Raw genomic sequence first — 15340 nt, forward strand, 5'->3', positions numbered from 1 at the left:
GTCAGAGTCAAGATGCATTGCTTGACAACGAATTCAGAGAGGGAGAGGAGAGACAAGAGAGACAAGTAAACAAGGGGCAGTCAAGGCTCAAGGACACTGGAACCAAGTTTGGCTGAGACAACAGGAGATAGGCACCCTGTATTGCGACAAATGCAAACCTCAGACAGTCAAACACCTCCCAGGCCCCGGCGCAGGATGCCATGGCTGCTTTTCTCCGCACAATCCGGCGGAGATGATGCAGTACCGTACTCGAGACTTTAGAGTGCCAGGAAACCTTGTTGGGCCGCCACCGTCGTCGACGCCACGTCCCGTTTAGATCTGGACCTCGAGGCCAAACTACTCTAGCTTCAAGTACACAAGGAAGCAAACGTTAAAGCTCCGTCCGACGTCGTGAGTACGACGCGGCGTCTTCGCCGTACCGATCAGTCAAGTGACGTTCCGGCATTTCCGGCTGTCCGGCGTCCTCGGAATCCACAAAGTGGCATATAACCTTCACAACATTCTGTACATGGTGCTCACCGGCGGGGGAAGAATAGTGTCGCCTCGTCATCGTCGGCGGGCCTTGGTGGTGACACACTGGGCGTGCGTTTCTCGCGCTCTGGCGACATGGCCGCGACCGGGGGCCGCGCTATCGTTGGCGCGTTGAAGAAGAGCGTCGCTTCGTCACTGTTCGTGGTACGTAGGGAGTTGGGTGTCTTGCGGTTGACAAACAGAGTGGCTTCGTCTTGTGCGGGCTGCGCTGGCGGTCGTGGCGGTCGAGGTGCATTGAAAAACAGGGTCGCCTCGTCCTGGGCGGACAACGCTGGCGCTCGAGGTGCACTGAAGAACAACGTCGCCTCGTCCTGGGCGGCGGGCTGCACTGGCGCCCGTGGCGCACTAATGAACAATGTCGCCTCGTCGCCACTAGGTGGTGAAGGTACTGCTGCGACCCGCGGGGCGTTGAAGAACAGCGTCGCCTCCTCTGCAATCGGCTGGCGAGGCTTGCTGTCAAAGAAAAGCGTCGCCTCTTCCTCTTCGGGCCGGTTGCTGCTGACGAACAGGGCCGGCCTCTGCGCGGGTGGGCGCTCATTGAAGAACAGCGTCGCTTCCTCCTCTTGTGGCCGATGGCCGTACGTGTCTGTCGTACCGGGGTGGTAGCGAGATACGTACGGTGCGTACGAGTCGGAGCGGGGGTCTGGCGGCGATCCGCGCCGCGCGTATGGGGGAAAGCCCATGGTGGCTGCCGAGACCGTTGAGCCCGACGACAAGCTCTGGTACTGTGGACGTTTTTCGTGTGGACGCGGCGCGTTGTTCGTGCTCCATTGTGATCCGCTCGTCAGCGGTGGCGTGTACGTCGGCGCCTGGCGGGCCCACATCTCAGTGGCAGCGGAGTGCGGCGTCGGGCCCCGCGACACGGGCTCGGCGAGGAGCGATAACGCTTGCGTAGGTGGGTCCTGGGGGAAGTCGGACATCAGGGAGCGGGGCGAACCGGCATTGTCGGCCATGACACTGAACACGTCCGAGGCCGCGCTGAAGATCATGCCCTCCTCCTCGTTGCGTGGTTGTGGGATCTGGATGATGAGGTTGTGGCGCAAACTGGCACTTGGGATGTAGGTTTGCGAACTGTTATTTGGGAGGTACGCTGGCGAGCGCTCGCGACGCTTCTCGTCGATCACAAGGGGTGGGAGCGGGGGAACCGGCGACCCGTAACTGTGGTTGTGGATTGTTGACGGCAGCGAGTTCTGAGTGTACGAGCGGGCATTCAGCAGCGACGCTTGGGAAGTTGCAGCGGTGCGGGAGCTCCCTGGGCTCGAGTAGGGAATGCTCGGCTTGGAGTACGAGTGGGGAAGGCTAGACTTGGAATGGGAGTAAGGAGTGCTCGAGCCGGAGCGGGAGTACGGGAGGGACGGGGCGTGGTGCAATAGCGGCGGCGAGTTGGACTCGGCCGTCTCGTCGTCGTCAATGAGATCAATGTTGAGGAAGGGGCGCACAGCCTCAGGCTCAGACAATTGGTCCTGGTTGATGGTCGTCGACGTACGGTTGCTGGGCGGTGCAGAGGACGGATCGCGCGGCTTGATATCCTCGGGCTTGGTTAGGCTGAGGACTGAACGGGCCCACGCCTCACGGCCTGGGTGGTTCACCGTCTTGGTGATGACAAGGTAGGCGAGAGTGACGATGAGAAGCACACTGCAAATCCACAGCAGGACCCCGGCGCCGACGGTGAGGCTGTGGGTCAGTTGCATCGGCTCCTGCACATACCTGCACGTGCCGGCGGTGGACGCTGGGCACGACCCAATGTCGAGCAAGCCGCGGGTGGTGAAGGCGACGGCGCACCCAAAGCCCCAGATGGAGAGGAAAGTGAGGACAACACAGTCGGTGGCGAGCCATGTTAGCTGCGAGTTGGGATGAAGCTGTCGCTGGATCAAGCTGGTGTGTGAGCTAGGTACCAGGCCGGGCCAAGTTGTGGCTACTCACAACATGAGGAGGTACGCGAAGGTCGTGAGGGCGAAGACCAAGCCAGCGACGAGAAGGGAGAGGTTGCTCGGGGGGCCTGACGTCAGTGCTAATACCTGGTGGACACTCACTATTGTGTTCTGATAAGAGGGCAACAGCCTCTGCAACTGAGCTTCCGAGGAGGGTTGCTACGATGGTTACGAGGAGAAGGAGCACGGCGTACGTCCACATCTGAACGCGGGTCGCGCTCGGCATGGTGCACTAACTGGAGGGGGTGATACGTCGCCGTGTTGGCGGAATGTTGGGGGAATGTTGGAGCAATGCGAATGTGTACAGTGGAGGAAGGCAAGGTTGGATGGATGTGAGGTGAAGAGACGAATGAGGGAGAGATGGGATGAATAATGCGATGGGATGAGATGGGGGGGATGGGATGGGATGGGATGAGATGAGATGCTATGGGATGAGAGTGAGTTGAAGGGACAATGAGAGTGATGGGCGATGACTGATGAGGGAAGGCTGATGAGGATGGCCGATGCGTTGTCCTCATCGTTTGTAAGCCCAGTACAGTACCTCCTAATGACACTTGTTGGCCAGGTTGTATTGGTGGGTACTTGTAGCACTTGGTGATGGAGATGATGTCATGCTGGAATCGCTACAAGTAAGTAGGCGACGGCATTGAAGCGCGAGATGTTAATGGGCCAGTCCATGTCATGTTCCCGAAGTTTCATAACATTCGGCATGGACATCTCCAACTGGCGAGCTGGGATAGAGGTTGCACGTTGCACCTTGCTTCCAGATGCGCTCTGCCCACCCATGCTGTTTAATACTTGTATGTGATTGGGAGCATGTAGTGTAGTGTAGTGTAGTGTATCGACACTGTTAAGAGTGAAGAATTAAACGCGTCAGTCGCGTCGACACGAATCTCGGCATCTTCAGCATCCCTAAAACCCACCCACCCTTGATCATCAAACACCAGAACATCAAAGGGGAAAAATTACCCAACTTGTATTCCCTTTCACGCGACTTTGTAATCCCAGAGTCTAATCATTTCAAACCTGATGGCCAGAACTCGTCCTTTTTCCTTGTTTAAACTCTATGGATGGGTCGATCTGGCGTTTCAATCTTCTGATTGGTGACATAATCCAGGGCCAAAGCGGGGTGACGCGTCAAACCCAAGGATCACAACTCCCACTTCCGACCTTCTGAAACGTCTCCTCGAATGCATCTCACGTCAGATGTATCAACCCCATTTCTAAACCCACAGACTGCCCCCCTCCCCGTTGACGACCGTTGCTATGCAAAAGTTACTAACATCTAACATATAACCTCTCTCTCACACTCGGCTCGACTCGCATCAACTCATCATGCGTCTCCTCCCTGCCGTCTCTCTGTTCGTCGGTATCACCAGCGTCGCCGCCGCCCCGGCAAGGTGCAACAAGCCGCCAAAGGCGTCGACAACTGCTGCAGGCAGCAGTGTGATCACCAGCGTTGTTCCCCTCGGCACCGCAGTCCCCAGCGGACCGCAGAGCACCGTTACCATTCCGATTGGTGTTGTTCCCAGCAGCGCCAGGCCCAGTGCCTCGACCGCCGCCATCCCGAGCCTCTCCGCTGCCGGCAGCGGGAGCTCTCTCGAGGTCAACATCGCCCTCGCAACGTCCAATATCCCCTCCTCGTCGGTCGCGGCACCCAACGCTTCCGCCTCCGCCAACGTTGACACCACGCCTGGCTCCGTAAAGGTATCCGGCACCGGTCCGCTCTTCGACACTGCCCAATCCATCGTCGAGCGCAGCAAGGCATTGGCCAACATGTCCGAGGCCGACATCTTTGCGGCCATCGGACAGCCAACTCTGGCTGGCGACGCCCAATACCACCCGCTCCTCCGTGAGGCGCTGGCCAACACAACCCGCCTGAGCGTAATGCACGCCCAGCAAGTCCGCGACATCATCTCGTGGAAGGTGCCCATCTCGGCCACCCCCGCCTCGGACGCGTCAAGGTATATTGGTGGCGAGGTCATCTTCCTCCTCTCCATGATTCAGGACTTTTCCGAGACCGTGATCACCCACGAGCTCGCCCACGCTGTCTTTGATCACCAGGGATTCCTCAATTCCACCGAAGAGGCTGTCAAGGTTGCCAATCTTGATGAATCTTACGGCGATGTCGGAAGCATGATCAACGAGGGCTTTGCCACTATCTGGGCCAACCACGCTTTGGTGTACATGGACCCCTCGAATGTGGACCGGTACGACGCGGCCGAGTGGGAGAAGCGTACCCAGAAGACTACGGCCGAGGCGCTCGACTGGATCCTTGATGGCGATGACGGGACCGCAAAGGCTTGGCAGGAGAGCCTCGCTGTTAGTAAGGTTACTGTGGACAAGAAGGGGCAGATCATCGCTGTTGCCGATGGCGTCATCTTCCCCAAGCTTGGGGAGCTGTACTCGCTCGACCAGGCTCGTGGTGTCTAAATGATGCCGAGTCAAGGGGGGGGAGGGAGGAGGCTGGCGCTGGTCGCCTGTCGCCCATCTGTAGCTTATCTAGCGCAAGATGTTTTGATTTAGGAGCGTTAGGAGTTGTTGACTTGTGATTAGGAGCATTAGGAGTTTGTTGACGTGTGATTAGGAGCATGTTTTGAGAGCACATTTCAGTCAATCCTCCCACTTACGCCACCAGTGACCGACCGCCGATTACTGTTTTGCTTTGTATCCATTCTTTGCCATCTCTCATCCATAATGGCCCCAAAACACGACATCAACGTGAGCTCACAAAGCATACTGAAAGCTAACAGCAGAAAGTCGGCTCGGAGAGCTCAGACTTTCCCATTCTGTGAGCTGCTCAAAGGCTGTCAACTGACATCAGATGCGAGACATGTACGCCGTCGTGATGACTAACCTAACCACAGGTCTGGGGCCGAACCCATACGTCCGGATGGTGAGTGAGACGCGTGTTGGAGAGCTTTCCGGTTTCTGGATCAAGCTCTCCTCGCTGCGACCTGCGCGCTCCCTCCCTCCTTCTCCGCCCTTCCTTGTCACCTCCTTTCCTTGTCACCTCCCTTCCTTGTCACCTCCCTTCCTTGTCATCTCCCTTCCTTGTCACCTCCCTCTCTCCTCCTCCTCCCTCCTCCACCTCCTCCACCTCCTCCACTCCTCCCACTGCTCATGGGCCCGTGGCTCACACCAGACCCGCCAAGAGTTCGGACAAGAATGCAAGATCTGCAACCGCCCCTTCACCGTGTTCAAGTGGAACCCCGGAGACGGCGGACGGTTCAAGAAGACGGAGATCTGCACGACATGCGCAAAGATCAAGGGAACGTGCCAGACGTGTCTCCTCGACCTCGAGTATGGCCTGCCGGTGCAGGTGCGCGATGCCGCGCTGGGGCGCAAGAATGAGGCACCTAGCAGCGATATCAATAAGCGTGAGTGTTGAGCGGGGTGGGAGGGTGTTGGGCGTGTATGCGCCTCCTGCGCCGCGCCTTTCTTATCCGCCTTCCCTCTCCTCCGGTTCTGCGCTCGCTCACACCAGAATACTACATCCAGAACCTCGAGGCACAGATGGAAAAATCAGACTCTGGCATCGCGTACGATGCGCAGCTCGCCAACGCCGCGGGCAAGGAGATGCTCAAGACACTCGCCCGCAACGATCCGTACTACAAGCGCAACCGGCCGCACATCTGCTCCTTCTTCCTCAAGGGCGAGTGCACGCGCGGTGACGCCTGTCCATTCCGCCACGAGAAGCCCGAGTCTGGAGTGGGACCGGTGCGCGGCAACGTTCAGCAGAGCATGCAGGATCGGTACTACGGACGCAACGACCCGGCGGCCAAGAAGATCTTGGGCCAGGTGGCTGAAGCCAAGGGTCTTAAGGCGCCAGAGGACAAGGCGATCGTGAGTCGAGCCGGAGGAATGACCAGCTCGGAAGTGGCACATAACCTGACACCAGACCACGCTACTCTTCCTGGGGGTGCCGAAATGCGAGGAAGGTGATGTGCGGACTGCACTTGCTGGAGCTGTACCGTCAGTTGAACCCGCGCAGATTCGCTCCGTCTCCATTGTGGGGCCTAGTAGTGAGTACAGCTGGTTGAAGATGGCTTCCGCAGCTAACGTCAGACTCGGTGTTTGTCAACTTTGCCGACCGCGGGTCTGCTGAGCGCGTGGCCGAGGCGTTGTCCGCTCAGGGCGGGATCGAGGTGGATGGCAAGCGCGCAAAGGTCGTGTGGGGGCGGTCGCGCAAGAAGGCCGCAGCGTAGAGTGTAGAGTCAATGTATTGTACTGCTAGCTGCGCTGTGCTGGGGTCGGCGGTGCTCTTACATTGCCATGTTGATGTTGAAGGACGGTAGCTGTGCTCACTTCGGAAGAAACCATTCATAACCAATGTACAAAAACACTAACTCAACCCTAGTCCACGATCTGTACCTTGATGGCGCCCTGCGACGGGTCGGCGGCCACCTGGAACGCATCGACAGCCTTCTCAAGGGGGAAGCGGTGCGTCACAAGTGGCTTGAGGTTGATAAGCCCGCCCGACACGAGGCGAATAGCCTTGGGATACTGGTTCGCATAGCGGTACTGGAACTGGAGGTCGATCTCGTTGGCCGAGCAGTATCCGAACGGGTACTGGGGTCAGGAAAGAAGAGCTCAACAAGACTCACGCTCTGCTCACTCGGCCCAACCCCAATGACGAAAACCTTACCTCCAAACACGACCGAGTAAATAGCAGCCCGAATACTCTGTTCCACGCCCCGTACATTCCAATGCGACGCGCATCCCCATCCCCGCCGCCTCCTTGATTCTCGCAGCCGTCTCTTCAGCCCCCTCTTTCCCAACTTGGACCGTCTTGACAGTCGGCACGAGGGAGCGCGCAAACTCCAGACGGGACGAGAACAGATCGGTGATGACGAGGGGGTAACATCCCGCCGCATGGGCTGCAAGGAGAGAGATGGCGCCGATGGGACCAGCGCCGCAGATGACAACAGGATCGCCAAGACGGACGCCGGCCCTCTCCATACCTGCCAGCGCGACGGATAGGGGTTCGCACAGCGCACCCTCTTCATACGACATGTTGGCGGGGAGACGGTGCAGCCACGCGGCGGGGTGCGCATGGAACCGCGTCAATGTGCCGTGGTAAGGCGGGGTCGAGAAGAAGACGACGCGGGGACCTGGTGTCAGTGCAGCCCACCAAGCCTCGGCGCTCTCACAAGCATTGTACCGCCCGGTACGACAGGCATCGCAATCGGCCCGAGAACAGGGCACGCCCGCCTCGATCGCGACGCGGTCACCCACACGCAGGTCGGTCACTCCCGGCCCAACCTCGATCACCTCGCCGGCGCTCTCGTGTCCGGCACCACACTCGTCCGTAACCACCATCGTGGGGCCGATATGCCCGTGTTTCCAGAAATGCACGTCCGAGCTAAAGTCAGTGGCGTCACTGCTGGTAAAACGCGCTACACCCCTGCCATACCTTCTACCGCTCCCACTACCCAATCCCACCTCCACGCCGACTTACCCGCAAATCCCCGTCGCGCGCACATGTACCACCACCTCCCCGTCGCGCGCCACGGGCCGCGGCTTGCGAACCATATTTACCTCATGCGCGGGATTATACGCGCACGCGATATTGGCCGTCTTGTCACCCAGGACCGGGTCGTCGGGGCCCAGGACCTTGAACTCGTTCGAGTCCAGCACGGCCTGTGGGTCGTATGCCGATTCGTAGAAGGACGTGGTGGCAGTCATGTCTGTCCAGGTGGGAGAAGGAGGGGTGTGAACACTCTCGTCTTATGTGTTGTGCGTCATGCGGATGATGGCCCGGCTGATGGCCGGTAATCAACCGTCCAAATATTGGCCGAGTCATACTTACCGACCACAGGCACCCGCTCCTTGGTTACAGCCGTTCCTCAGCCAGAGCTCACAACTCTGAACTCTGAACTCATCGTTAGGCTGGCCAACAGCCAGATACCGCCTGGCCCAGGCTGGGCGACGAACGCCGATCCGGATATATCTCGGCCGTTCGGTTCCGATGTTTGTCTAGGAAACGGGAAACGTGCGATCCATACTGTGATGGTGAGCTAACGTCCCGGCGAGTCAAAAACGCTGCGCTTGGAGGACTCGACTCCCCATGGTCCTTGCCGCGATTCGAACGCGGGGCCACTCCCATACGATTCCCTAAGAGAGTATGATAACCACTACACCACAAGGACGCGGTTTCACGGGAACGCGTTGGCGTTGCCGCCGACAGCTTCGCTGGAGGCCGCGGTGTCGGCGTCGTAGCTCGCGGGTTCGGTGGACAAGTGATGATATGCATAGAACGATAGAGGGTTGGTTGTGAGGAGGACGACGGAGGTGTGTAAGGCTCGCTCGGGCAAATAGCGATTATGGGAGAAGGCAGGCGCGCTCGAGATAATTAAGGCAAATGCCACGTGGTCTATCATATGCCTATTCCTGGATGTACGCCTAATCGAGTTGTTGTTTGTCAGGTGTTTGGTCCCGTCTCACCAACGCGTTACTGGACCGGAGTAGTGGAGGCCTTCCTCAACTTTCGACTTGCTCCTCCCACTCTTCCCACTCTCCCACTCCACATCCAAACATCCACATCCGCAACTGTCGACATGGAGGCCATCGACTTACTCGGTGACGCACCACCAGCAAGCGTACCCAGCCAGGTTAAGCGGAAGCGCAAGGGCGACGCGACCAGCACACCTTCGTCTCAGCCGAAGCTGCAGCGCACGAAGGAGCCTGCGACTCTCGCCGCAGCCATTCCCGAGACCTCGGTAACCTCTTCTCAGCTCATTCCCTCGCCGGCCATGGACAACGCCTCTTCACAGCTCGTTTCCGCGCCGGCCATGGACGACGCCGACCGGAGTAAGGGCCAGTCGGACGAGGACAAGCACAAGGAGAGCAAGGAGGAGCGCCGGAAACGGAAGGAGGAGAAGCGGCGAAGGAAAGAGGACAAGGCCAAGCGGAGGGAGGAGGAGGGCGGAGAGCGCAAGCGCAAGCACAAGAGTGACGACAACAAGAAGAGTAAGAAGCACAAGAGCTCGGAAGTGCCTGCGGAGACCTTGATGGCCGACATCTCCAAGGTGGTCGAGGACTTTGTGGCCGCGTCGCCGGTGAAGGAGAAGACGAAGAAGGACAAGGGTGCTGAGGAGGCCGAGGAGGCCGAGGAGGCCGCCATGACGGTGGAAGGGAAGGAGAAGGCGCCCGCCGACGCCGCCGACGCTGCCTCCCCCTCACCAAGCTCCAAATCTTCTTCATCCAGCGATCCCATGGACGCCTCGTCATCCGAACCAGAGGACGACCCTATGGATGCGTCGTCTCCGGCCGCCTCTCCCACTCGCCCGCCCAAAGTCCTCCCAGTCCTTACGGTGACTCGTTCGCCAACGCCACCTATCAAGTCAATACACAAGGTGGGCGAAACCTCCAAAGCTGCTGTGGCCAAGGCGACCAAGGCTGCGGACGGCGCCAAGCCCAAGGTCCAGCGCAAGAAGAAGGAGGCCGAGTCAGTCGATGAGGCCGAGGACGAGGCGCTACGCGAAAAGCTCAAGGATCCCGAGGCCGCACAGGAGTTCCTTTCGTCGCGCTGGGTCGACATCCCCGTCCTCCTCCGTCTGGAGAAGAAGGGCAGTGAGTTCCGTACCTCTTTTCCTCAACTCACGCAGTCATCACGTGGAAGCGCGGCAAGTACACCGAGTCGGAGAAGGCGGCTGTGCGTGGAACGCTTGAGACGTTTAAGCGGACGCACTCGGTGTCCGACCAGGAGGTCGTTGACATCATCTTTGCAAAGGGACGCAGCTCGGCGCGCAGCAAGTATCCTGGCTTCTGGGCAGACGTCGCGGGTGCAGTGCCAGGGCGGCCGCTGCGGTACGTCAAGGAGGCAGTGCAGAGGATGTACCACCCGAACGCGCACAAGGGGCCGTGGACGAAGGAGGAGGACCTGGAGCTCCAGCGGTGAGCTAGTTTGATATCTAGGCAGCTGACGTCAGCGCGTACATTGACACGCCAGGCCAGTGGGTCAGAATCGGAGACGCGGTCGGACGGCCCTACACCGACTGCCGCGATAGGTACAGGAAGCAGCTCGAGGTGTCCAAGGAGCGCATCAGCGGGCGCTGGACGAAGGAGGAGGAGGAGCAGCTCAAGGCGGCGGTCACCAAGGTGGCTGGAGATTTGGGCCGTGACATGTTCGACGGCGACCTTCCGTGGCCCGTCGTTGCGCACCTCATGGACGGCAACCGCTCGTTCCACCAGTGTCGTGTGAAGTGGTAAGCTTTTCAAAATTTATCATGCAGCTGACATTCAGGCAGGAGAGCATGGTGCCCATGCTTACAGGGGAGGGCTACAACGCGCCATCCAAGGACGTGCTCGCGGCTATGCGCGAGTTCGGATACGAGCACGAGAAAGACATTGTGTGGCGCGACGTCTCGAACCACGCGAAAAGTCACTCCAAGGGCGCACAGGCAACTTGGCGGCGGATGCTGGCATTCGTCGGCGCGGTTGAGGGCAAGTCGTTGAAGGGTGCGTCTGTTCCGAGAGTGCGCTGATGGAAGAAACCCTCGACCTGATGGAGGCAAAGCTCGACGACATTGTCGCTCAGGAGAGTGGGCCAGCACCTATACGGGTCAAGAAGGCTCCGAAGGCCAAGAGGAACGGCGAGCCCGGCAAGGGCTTCCCTCCAGCTTCGAGTGAGCCTGGTGCGAACGACGATACTGAACAGGCAGCCGAGTCGGTTCCCACGCCTGTGAAGAAGGCCCAAGAGTCGGCCAAGCGCAAGGAGAAGCGCCGCGAGCGGTTAGCGGCCGCGCGAGGGGAGAGTGACTGGCTCGGATCTGCGACTGTGGGCTCGCAGGCCGAGGCGTGGATGGACAGTGTGGTGGCGGGCGGCCGTGACCGCAGCGTGAGCGCGCGCAGCAGTGTGAGTGCGAGTGCAAGTGCAAGTGCGAGTGCCGAGGTGCGCAGCCGCAAGGTGAGCTTTGAGGGCGACGAGTAGTGGGGGTTGGTCACAGGTTACTTGCATTGATGTACATCCACTGTGCCTACAACTTGAGCTGGTTGTCTCTTCTGACTGCAAACGTGTGTCAACAAGCCTAGGTGGGCGGCGTGAAGCCCTTGGGCATGCGAGCACCCTTGGGAGCGGGGTTGCGGCGGCGGAAGTCGTCGGCGATCTCGGCATACGTGACCCACTCGACGCCGTCGTGGGTGTTGACCCAGGCAATGAAGCGCTCGAGCATCTTGAGGACGTCTGGTGTGAGCTGTGGGCTGTGAGCGTGTGGAGACTCACGAGGACGTCCCGACACGTCTGGGTGCACAGTCAGGGGGAGGCAGAATCCGGTGTCGCGCTCATTCTCGTACAGGTAAGTAAAGTGGTCCATCCACTTTGTCTCGATTGAGCGCACGTCGACGAATCCGTGCGTGTTGCCTGCGCTCTTCATGAACATCATGGGCGGGAGGTCGTCGAGGTCCCAGTTCACGGGGATTTCCACCATGCCCGTCGTCTCGCCGCGCTGCACGGGCTCCATCCACGTGCTGGGGTGCTTGTCGTAGTCGATCTTCTTCCAGTCGTCCCCGATGCGGAGGTAGTATGCCTGGCTGTCGCGGTGCATGAACGAGTGGTCTGGCGTGAGCATCTCCTTGCCTCGTCTCTTTTCACTCACCATATATGATGCCCTTGTCGAGGAGCAGCTCGCCGCCCTCCTTACTGACCTCCCACCACGGCGCGACCGACCCCATCGGCGGCCTGCCCCAGAACTTTGTAATCTGGTCGAACGTATGGTCGAGAATAACCTTCTGCTGCTCGACCGAGAGCGAGGTCGGGTTCTCGTGCGAGTATCCATGCAGGCCGCTGACATAAACTTCTGGCTATACTGAAACTCACATCTCATGCCCCGCATCGCGGACCTGGGCCATTTCGTCCGGGAACGTATCGAGACTATGGCCGGGGACGAACCACGTTGTCTTCATCTGGAACTTTTCGAAGAGCCGCAGTAAACGCAGGATACCGACTTCGCCAGCGAACAGGCCGCGCGAGACGTCGGACGCGCTGTCTTCGCCGCCGTACGAGCCGAGCCAGCCGGCCACGGCGTCGACGTCGATACCGAAGCTGGTGTGAGGGGGGGGGGAGGAGGAAGAGGGGGGAAGGGAGGGAGGGGAGGAAGGGGGAGGGGGAAGGGAGGGAGGGGAAGAAGAGGATGGACTCACGCGCAGAGAATACGGGGCTTGGATGTCATTCTGTGAGTTGAAGAGATGGGATCCCGCAGGGAGGTTATATACAATGTGGGAATGCAGTCTGGGGCCAGCTGGTCTCCCAGATACAGATAAGAGGCCTCGATACGAGTGAGCCGGTGCTGCCGGTACTGCCCACATGTCAGCTGACCGGAACAAGAGGCACTAGGATGCATGGGGCATGGCTTGGGGGGACAATACAGTGGACATGGAGGGTGGAGGTGTGGGAATGTATGTCAGGAACGTGGCTCGTATCGAGCACTCTCACTCATGTCTCATGTCTCATGTCTCAGCTGAGTGAGCTGAGTGAGCTCAAGTCTTGACGGATGCACATAGATGTACATATACATAGAGTAGCTCTCGCGCGACCGTCTGCGTGCACACGACTCTTGGCAGAAGAGTGTAGCAAGAGCGGCGTGGCGTGTTTGGTTCCGGCCACGTGGGATCCGGCGCTTGTGCCGAACCCCACGGCGCGTTGTCCTCTCGGCCCCTTGGCCCCATCCCGCTGATTGAGTGGGTTGCCGCCCACATGTCCGAATACTCTTACATGCATGGTGTACAGAAAACGATTGAGAATCTACCCCAACGAGCAGCAGCTAGCAGACGTTGGGCTTGCTGCTCACGAAAAGGTCACGGCAGCAAGCGCCTTGGCGCCCTCGCCAGCGGCGTCATCAACGAGCATGACGTCACGGAAAACAACGCCGCGCTCCTTGAGGCCTTGAAGCAGCAGGTGGCGGTATCCCGTCGAGTTCATGAGTCCACCGCCGAGCGTCACTGCCGTCGTGTTGGGGTGGACGATCGTCCCGTCGCCAAGGCACTCAATGACCAGCTTGACCATGGGGGCAATAGCGGCCTTTGCGATTGCGAGGGCGTGTTCATGCGACTTGACCGCCAGGTCCGAGTCGAGAGATACTCCCGAGTCGTTGGGGAACGCCCACTTGAAGACATGGCGGGCAGCGCCGGCCAGGTAGGCGTTACGCTTCGAGTTGGCTTCGCCGATACTGAGGCCCTCAACAAAGTCGGTCATGAGGGCGACGATGCCGATGAGTTCGGTCGGCTCCTCTACTTCAAAGTACTCCAAAAGGTCGTTGTGGAGCGGCAGGCGCGGCGGAGTAGAGGTAGAGTAGATGCCAGAGCACTGCTCCCTGTCCCACTGGCTGAGGAGTTCACGAATGGCCAGGCGACCAATCCAGAAAGCTGAACCCTCGTCACAGAGCATGTATCCCCAACCCCTCGATACACCCACGTCTTCGAGGGGGAGACCGCGTCTCTTCTTCTCTGGCATCCCATCAATCGGCGGTGAGGGGGGCAGCTTTGCCGCGTGTTCTTGGACACGGATCGTGCGTCCAATCGTACCGGTTCCACAGACGATCGCTACACAGTGCTCGATTCCCGAGAGATGGAGAGCCGGCGCAGCTAAGAGGTTGACGTCTTAAGATCAGCTAAACCAAACCAAAAAGCCTGGACGTACCGTTGGTCATGGAAATACGCTCTGGCGCCGTACACAGGACCTTGGACACAAAGGGGATGAAGGCCGTCGCGTCCGATGGCGTAGTCATACCCGCCAGCGCAATCCAGCAGTGCTGGAATAACGGTTCGGTCATTGACGCCCATTTAGCGCGCGGCGTATTGTATCCGCTGGGAGGGGGCGATTCTACACGCATACGAATATCGACAGGAATAGCCGATGTGCCACCAACGGGCGCCGAGAAGCCTTCGGGGAGGTATGAAGCTGGGAGGAGGGCTAGGGCGCGGTATGTCGCCTCCAGAATCCGATCGGCAGCGGTGATGTGTCCGATGGATTGACTTTATATCAGTTGAATCAAAGGAGAATACTTACACATTGCAAGGGCCAGCTACGCCGCGGACCTCTGTGCCGTCGTCTGCGCGGACGACGACTTGGACCTTGCTCCCGCCGCCGTCGGCGCAGAGGATCAGCTGGGGTCGGTCGGTCTTGGGCGAACCGGGGGTGGGAGGGGTGGCGGCGCGAGACATGTTCAAGGATGGGAGATAGTGGGAGAGTGAGATGGTACTAGTGGTTTAATACTGTTGAGGAAGGTTGGATCTGTTGCAGTCCCAGTCCCAGCCTGGGCCCAGCCTCGATACTGTCGTTAACGGGTCGCCGGCGTGGTCGCCGTAACGGCGATCCCCCCGATCGTGCCTAACCCCCTAATCCCTAGTCCCCACTCAAAACGTCAACCTTGTCGCCAAGTGACTGCGACTGTTACATGCATGCTATCGGCCTAGACGAGGTCCTACGTTGACAGAATGCATGCTGGGGGCAACTGTCTCCAACTTGGAATTAACATGGACGCGGTTGAGCCCCGAATTGAGTCTGCGGCGCTCCACGAATCCCACGGGCCGTCCGCCGCTTGACTTTTGGTGGGTGGTGGGATCAGTTGATGATCGACGCGCTTTTCCATCCGCTATTCCAACTTGGATTCCAACTTGATTCCAACTTGATTCCAACTTGGATTCCAAATGCTACATCAGAATCCAGTTCATGAGACGAGATCTGGAAAAGGCATCGTTACTGTCTACCGGTTGAACAAGACACGCGCCCACGCGCCGACGCGCTGACACCCTCACGCCCTCTCCACCCCGCAGTCTGCGTCACCCGCCCCTATGTTATTCTATGCTATTCCTGTCTCTGCGACCTGGAGACTTGTCCTCTGTGCTACTAAATCCAAATCCAAGTCAACCACCTCAAT

General features: G+C 59.2%; 7 protein-coding genes across 7 annotated transcripts; 3 read left to right on the top strand and 4 right to left on the bottom strand.

Annotated features, from left to right (window-relative positions):
- Positions 1-515: 515 nt before the first annotated feature.
- CcaverHIS019_0601850 (uncharacterized protein) lies at positions 516-2688 on the bottom strand (the record flags this gene model as incomplete). The annotated part of the gene is made up of 4 exons (XM_060602615.1): positions 516-2205; positions 2239-2406; positions 2455-2530; positions 2565-2688. 4 exons carry the CDS (start codon positions 2686-2688, stop codon positions 516-518), a joined length of 2058 nt encoding a protein of 685 aa, XP_060458991.1.
- Positions 2689-3797: 1109 nt separating this feature from the next.
- On the top strand, positions 3798-4895 carry CcaverHIS019_0601860 (uncharacterized protein; the record flags this gene model as incomplete). Its single annotated transcript, XM_060602616.1, has 1 exon — positions 3798-4895. The coding sequence occupies one exon, from the start codon at positions 3798-3800 to the stop codon at positions 4893-4895; it is 1098 nt and encodes a 365-aa protein (XP_060458992.1).
- Positions 4896-5159: 264 nt separating this feature from the next.
- SLT11 (uncharacterized protein) lies at positions 5160-6670 on the top strand (the record flags this gene model as incomplete). The annotated part of the gene is made up of 8 exons (XM_060602617.1): positions 5160-5183; positions 5219-5253; positions 5287-5297; positions 5330-5358; positions 5608-5842; positions 5950-6308; positions 6364-6487; positions 6531-6670. The coding sequence occupies 8 exons, from the start codon at positions 5160-5162 to the stop codon at positions 6668-6670; spliced, it is 957 nt and encodes a 318-aa protein (XP_060458993.1).
- A 148-nt stretch (positions 6671-6818) lies between these two features.
- CcaverHIS019_0601880 (uncharacterized protein) lies at positions 6819-8150 on the bottom strand (the record flags this gene model as incomplete). Its single annotated transcript, XM_060602618.1, has 4 exons — positions 6819-7034; positions 7245-7576; positions 7616-7827; positions 7924-8150. The coding sequence occupies 4 exons, from the start codon at positions 8148-8150 to the stop codon at positions 6819-6821; spliced, it is 987 nt and encodes a 328-aa protein (XP_060458994.1).
- Positions 8151-9022: 872 nt separating this feature from the next.
- REB1 (uncharacterized protein) lies at positions 9023-11397 on the top strand (the record flags this gene model as incomplete). The annotated part of the gene is made up of 5 exons (XM_060602619.1): positions 9023-10037; positions 10073-10361; positions 10397-10672; positions 10711-10925; positions 10958-11397. 5 exons carry the CDS (start codon positions 9023-9025, stop codon positions 11395-11397), a joined length of 2235 nt encoding a protein of 744 aa, XP_060458995.1.
- A 97-nt stretch (positions 11398-11494) lies between these two features.
- On the bottom strand, positions 11495-12634 carry CcaverHIS019_0601900 (uncharacterized protein; the record flags this gene model as incomplete). Its single annotated transcript, XM_060602620.1, has 5 exons — positions 11495-11649; positions 11689-12021; positions 12062-12249; positions 12283-12507; positions 12606-12634. 5 exons carry the CDS (start codon positions 12632-12634, stop codon positions 11495-11497), a joined length of 930 nt encoding a protein of 309 aa, XP_060458996.1.
- A 614-nt stretch (positions 12635-13248) lies between these two features.
- On the bottom strand, positions 13249-14624 carry CcaverHIS019_0601910 (uncharacterized protein; the record flags this gene model as incomplete). The annotated part of the gene is made up of 3 exons (XM_060602621.1): positions 13249-14060; positions 14101-14435; positions 14470-14624. 3 exons carry the CDS (start codon positions 14622-14624, stop codon positions 13249-13251), a joined length of 1302 nt encoding a protein of 433 aa, XP_060458997.1.
- Positions 14625-15340: the final 716 nt, after the last annotated feature.

Source organism: Cutaneotrichosporon cavernicola (assembly GCF_030864355.1).
Source record: "Cutaneotrichosporon cavernicola HIS019 DNA, chromosome: 6".
Taxonomy (NCBI): Eukaryota; Fungi; Basidiomycota; class Tremellomycetes; order Trichosporonales; family Trichosporonaceae; genus Cutaneotrichosporon; species Cutaneotrichosporon cavernicola.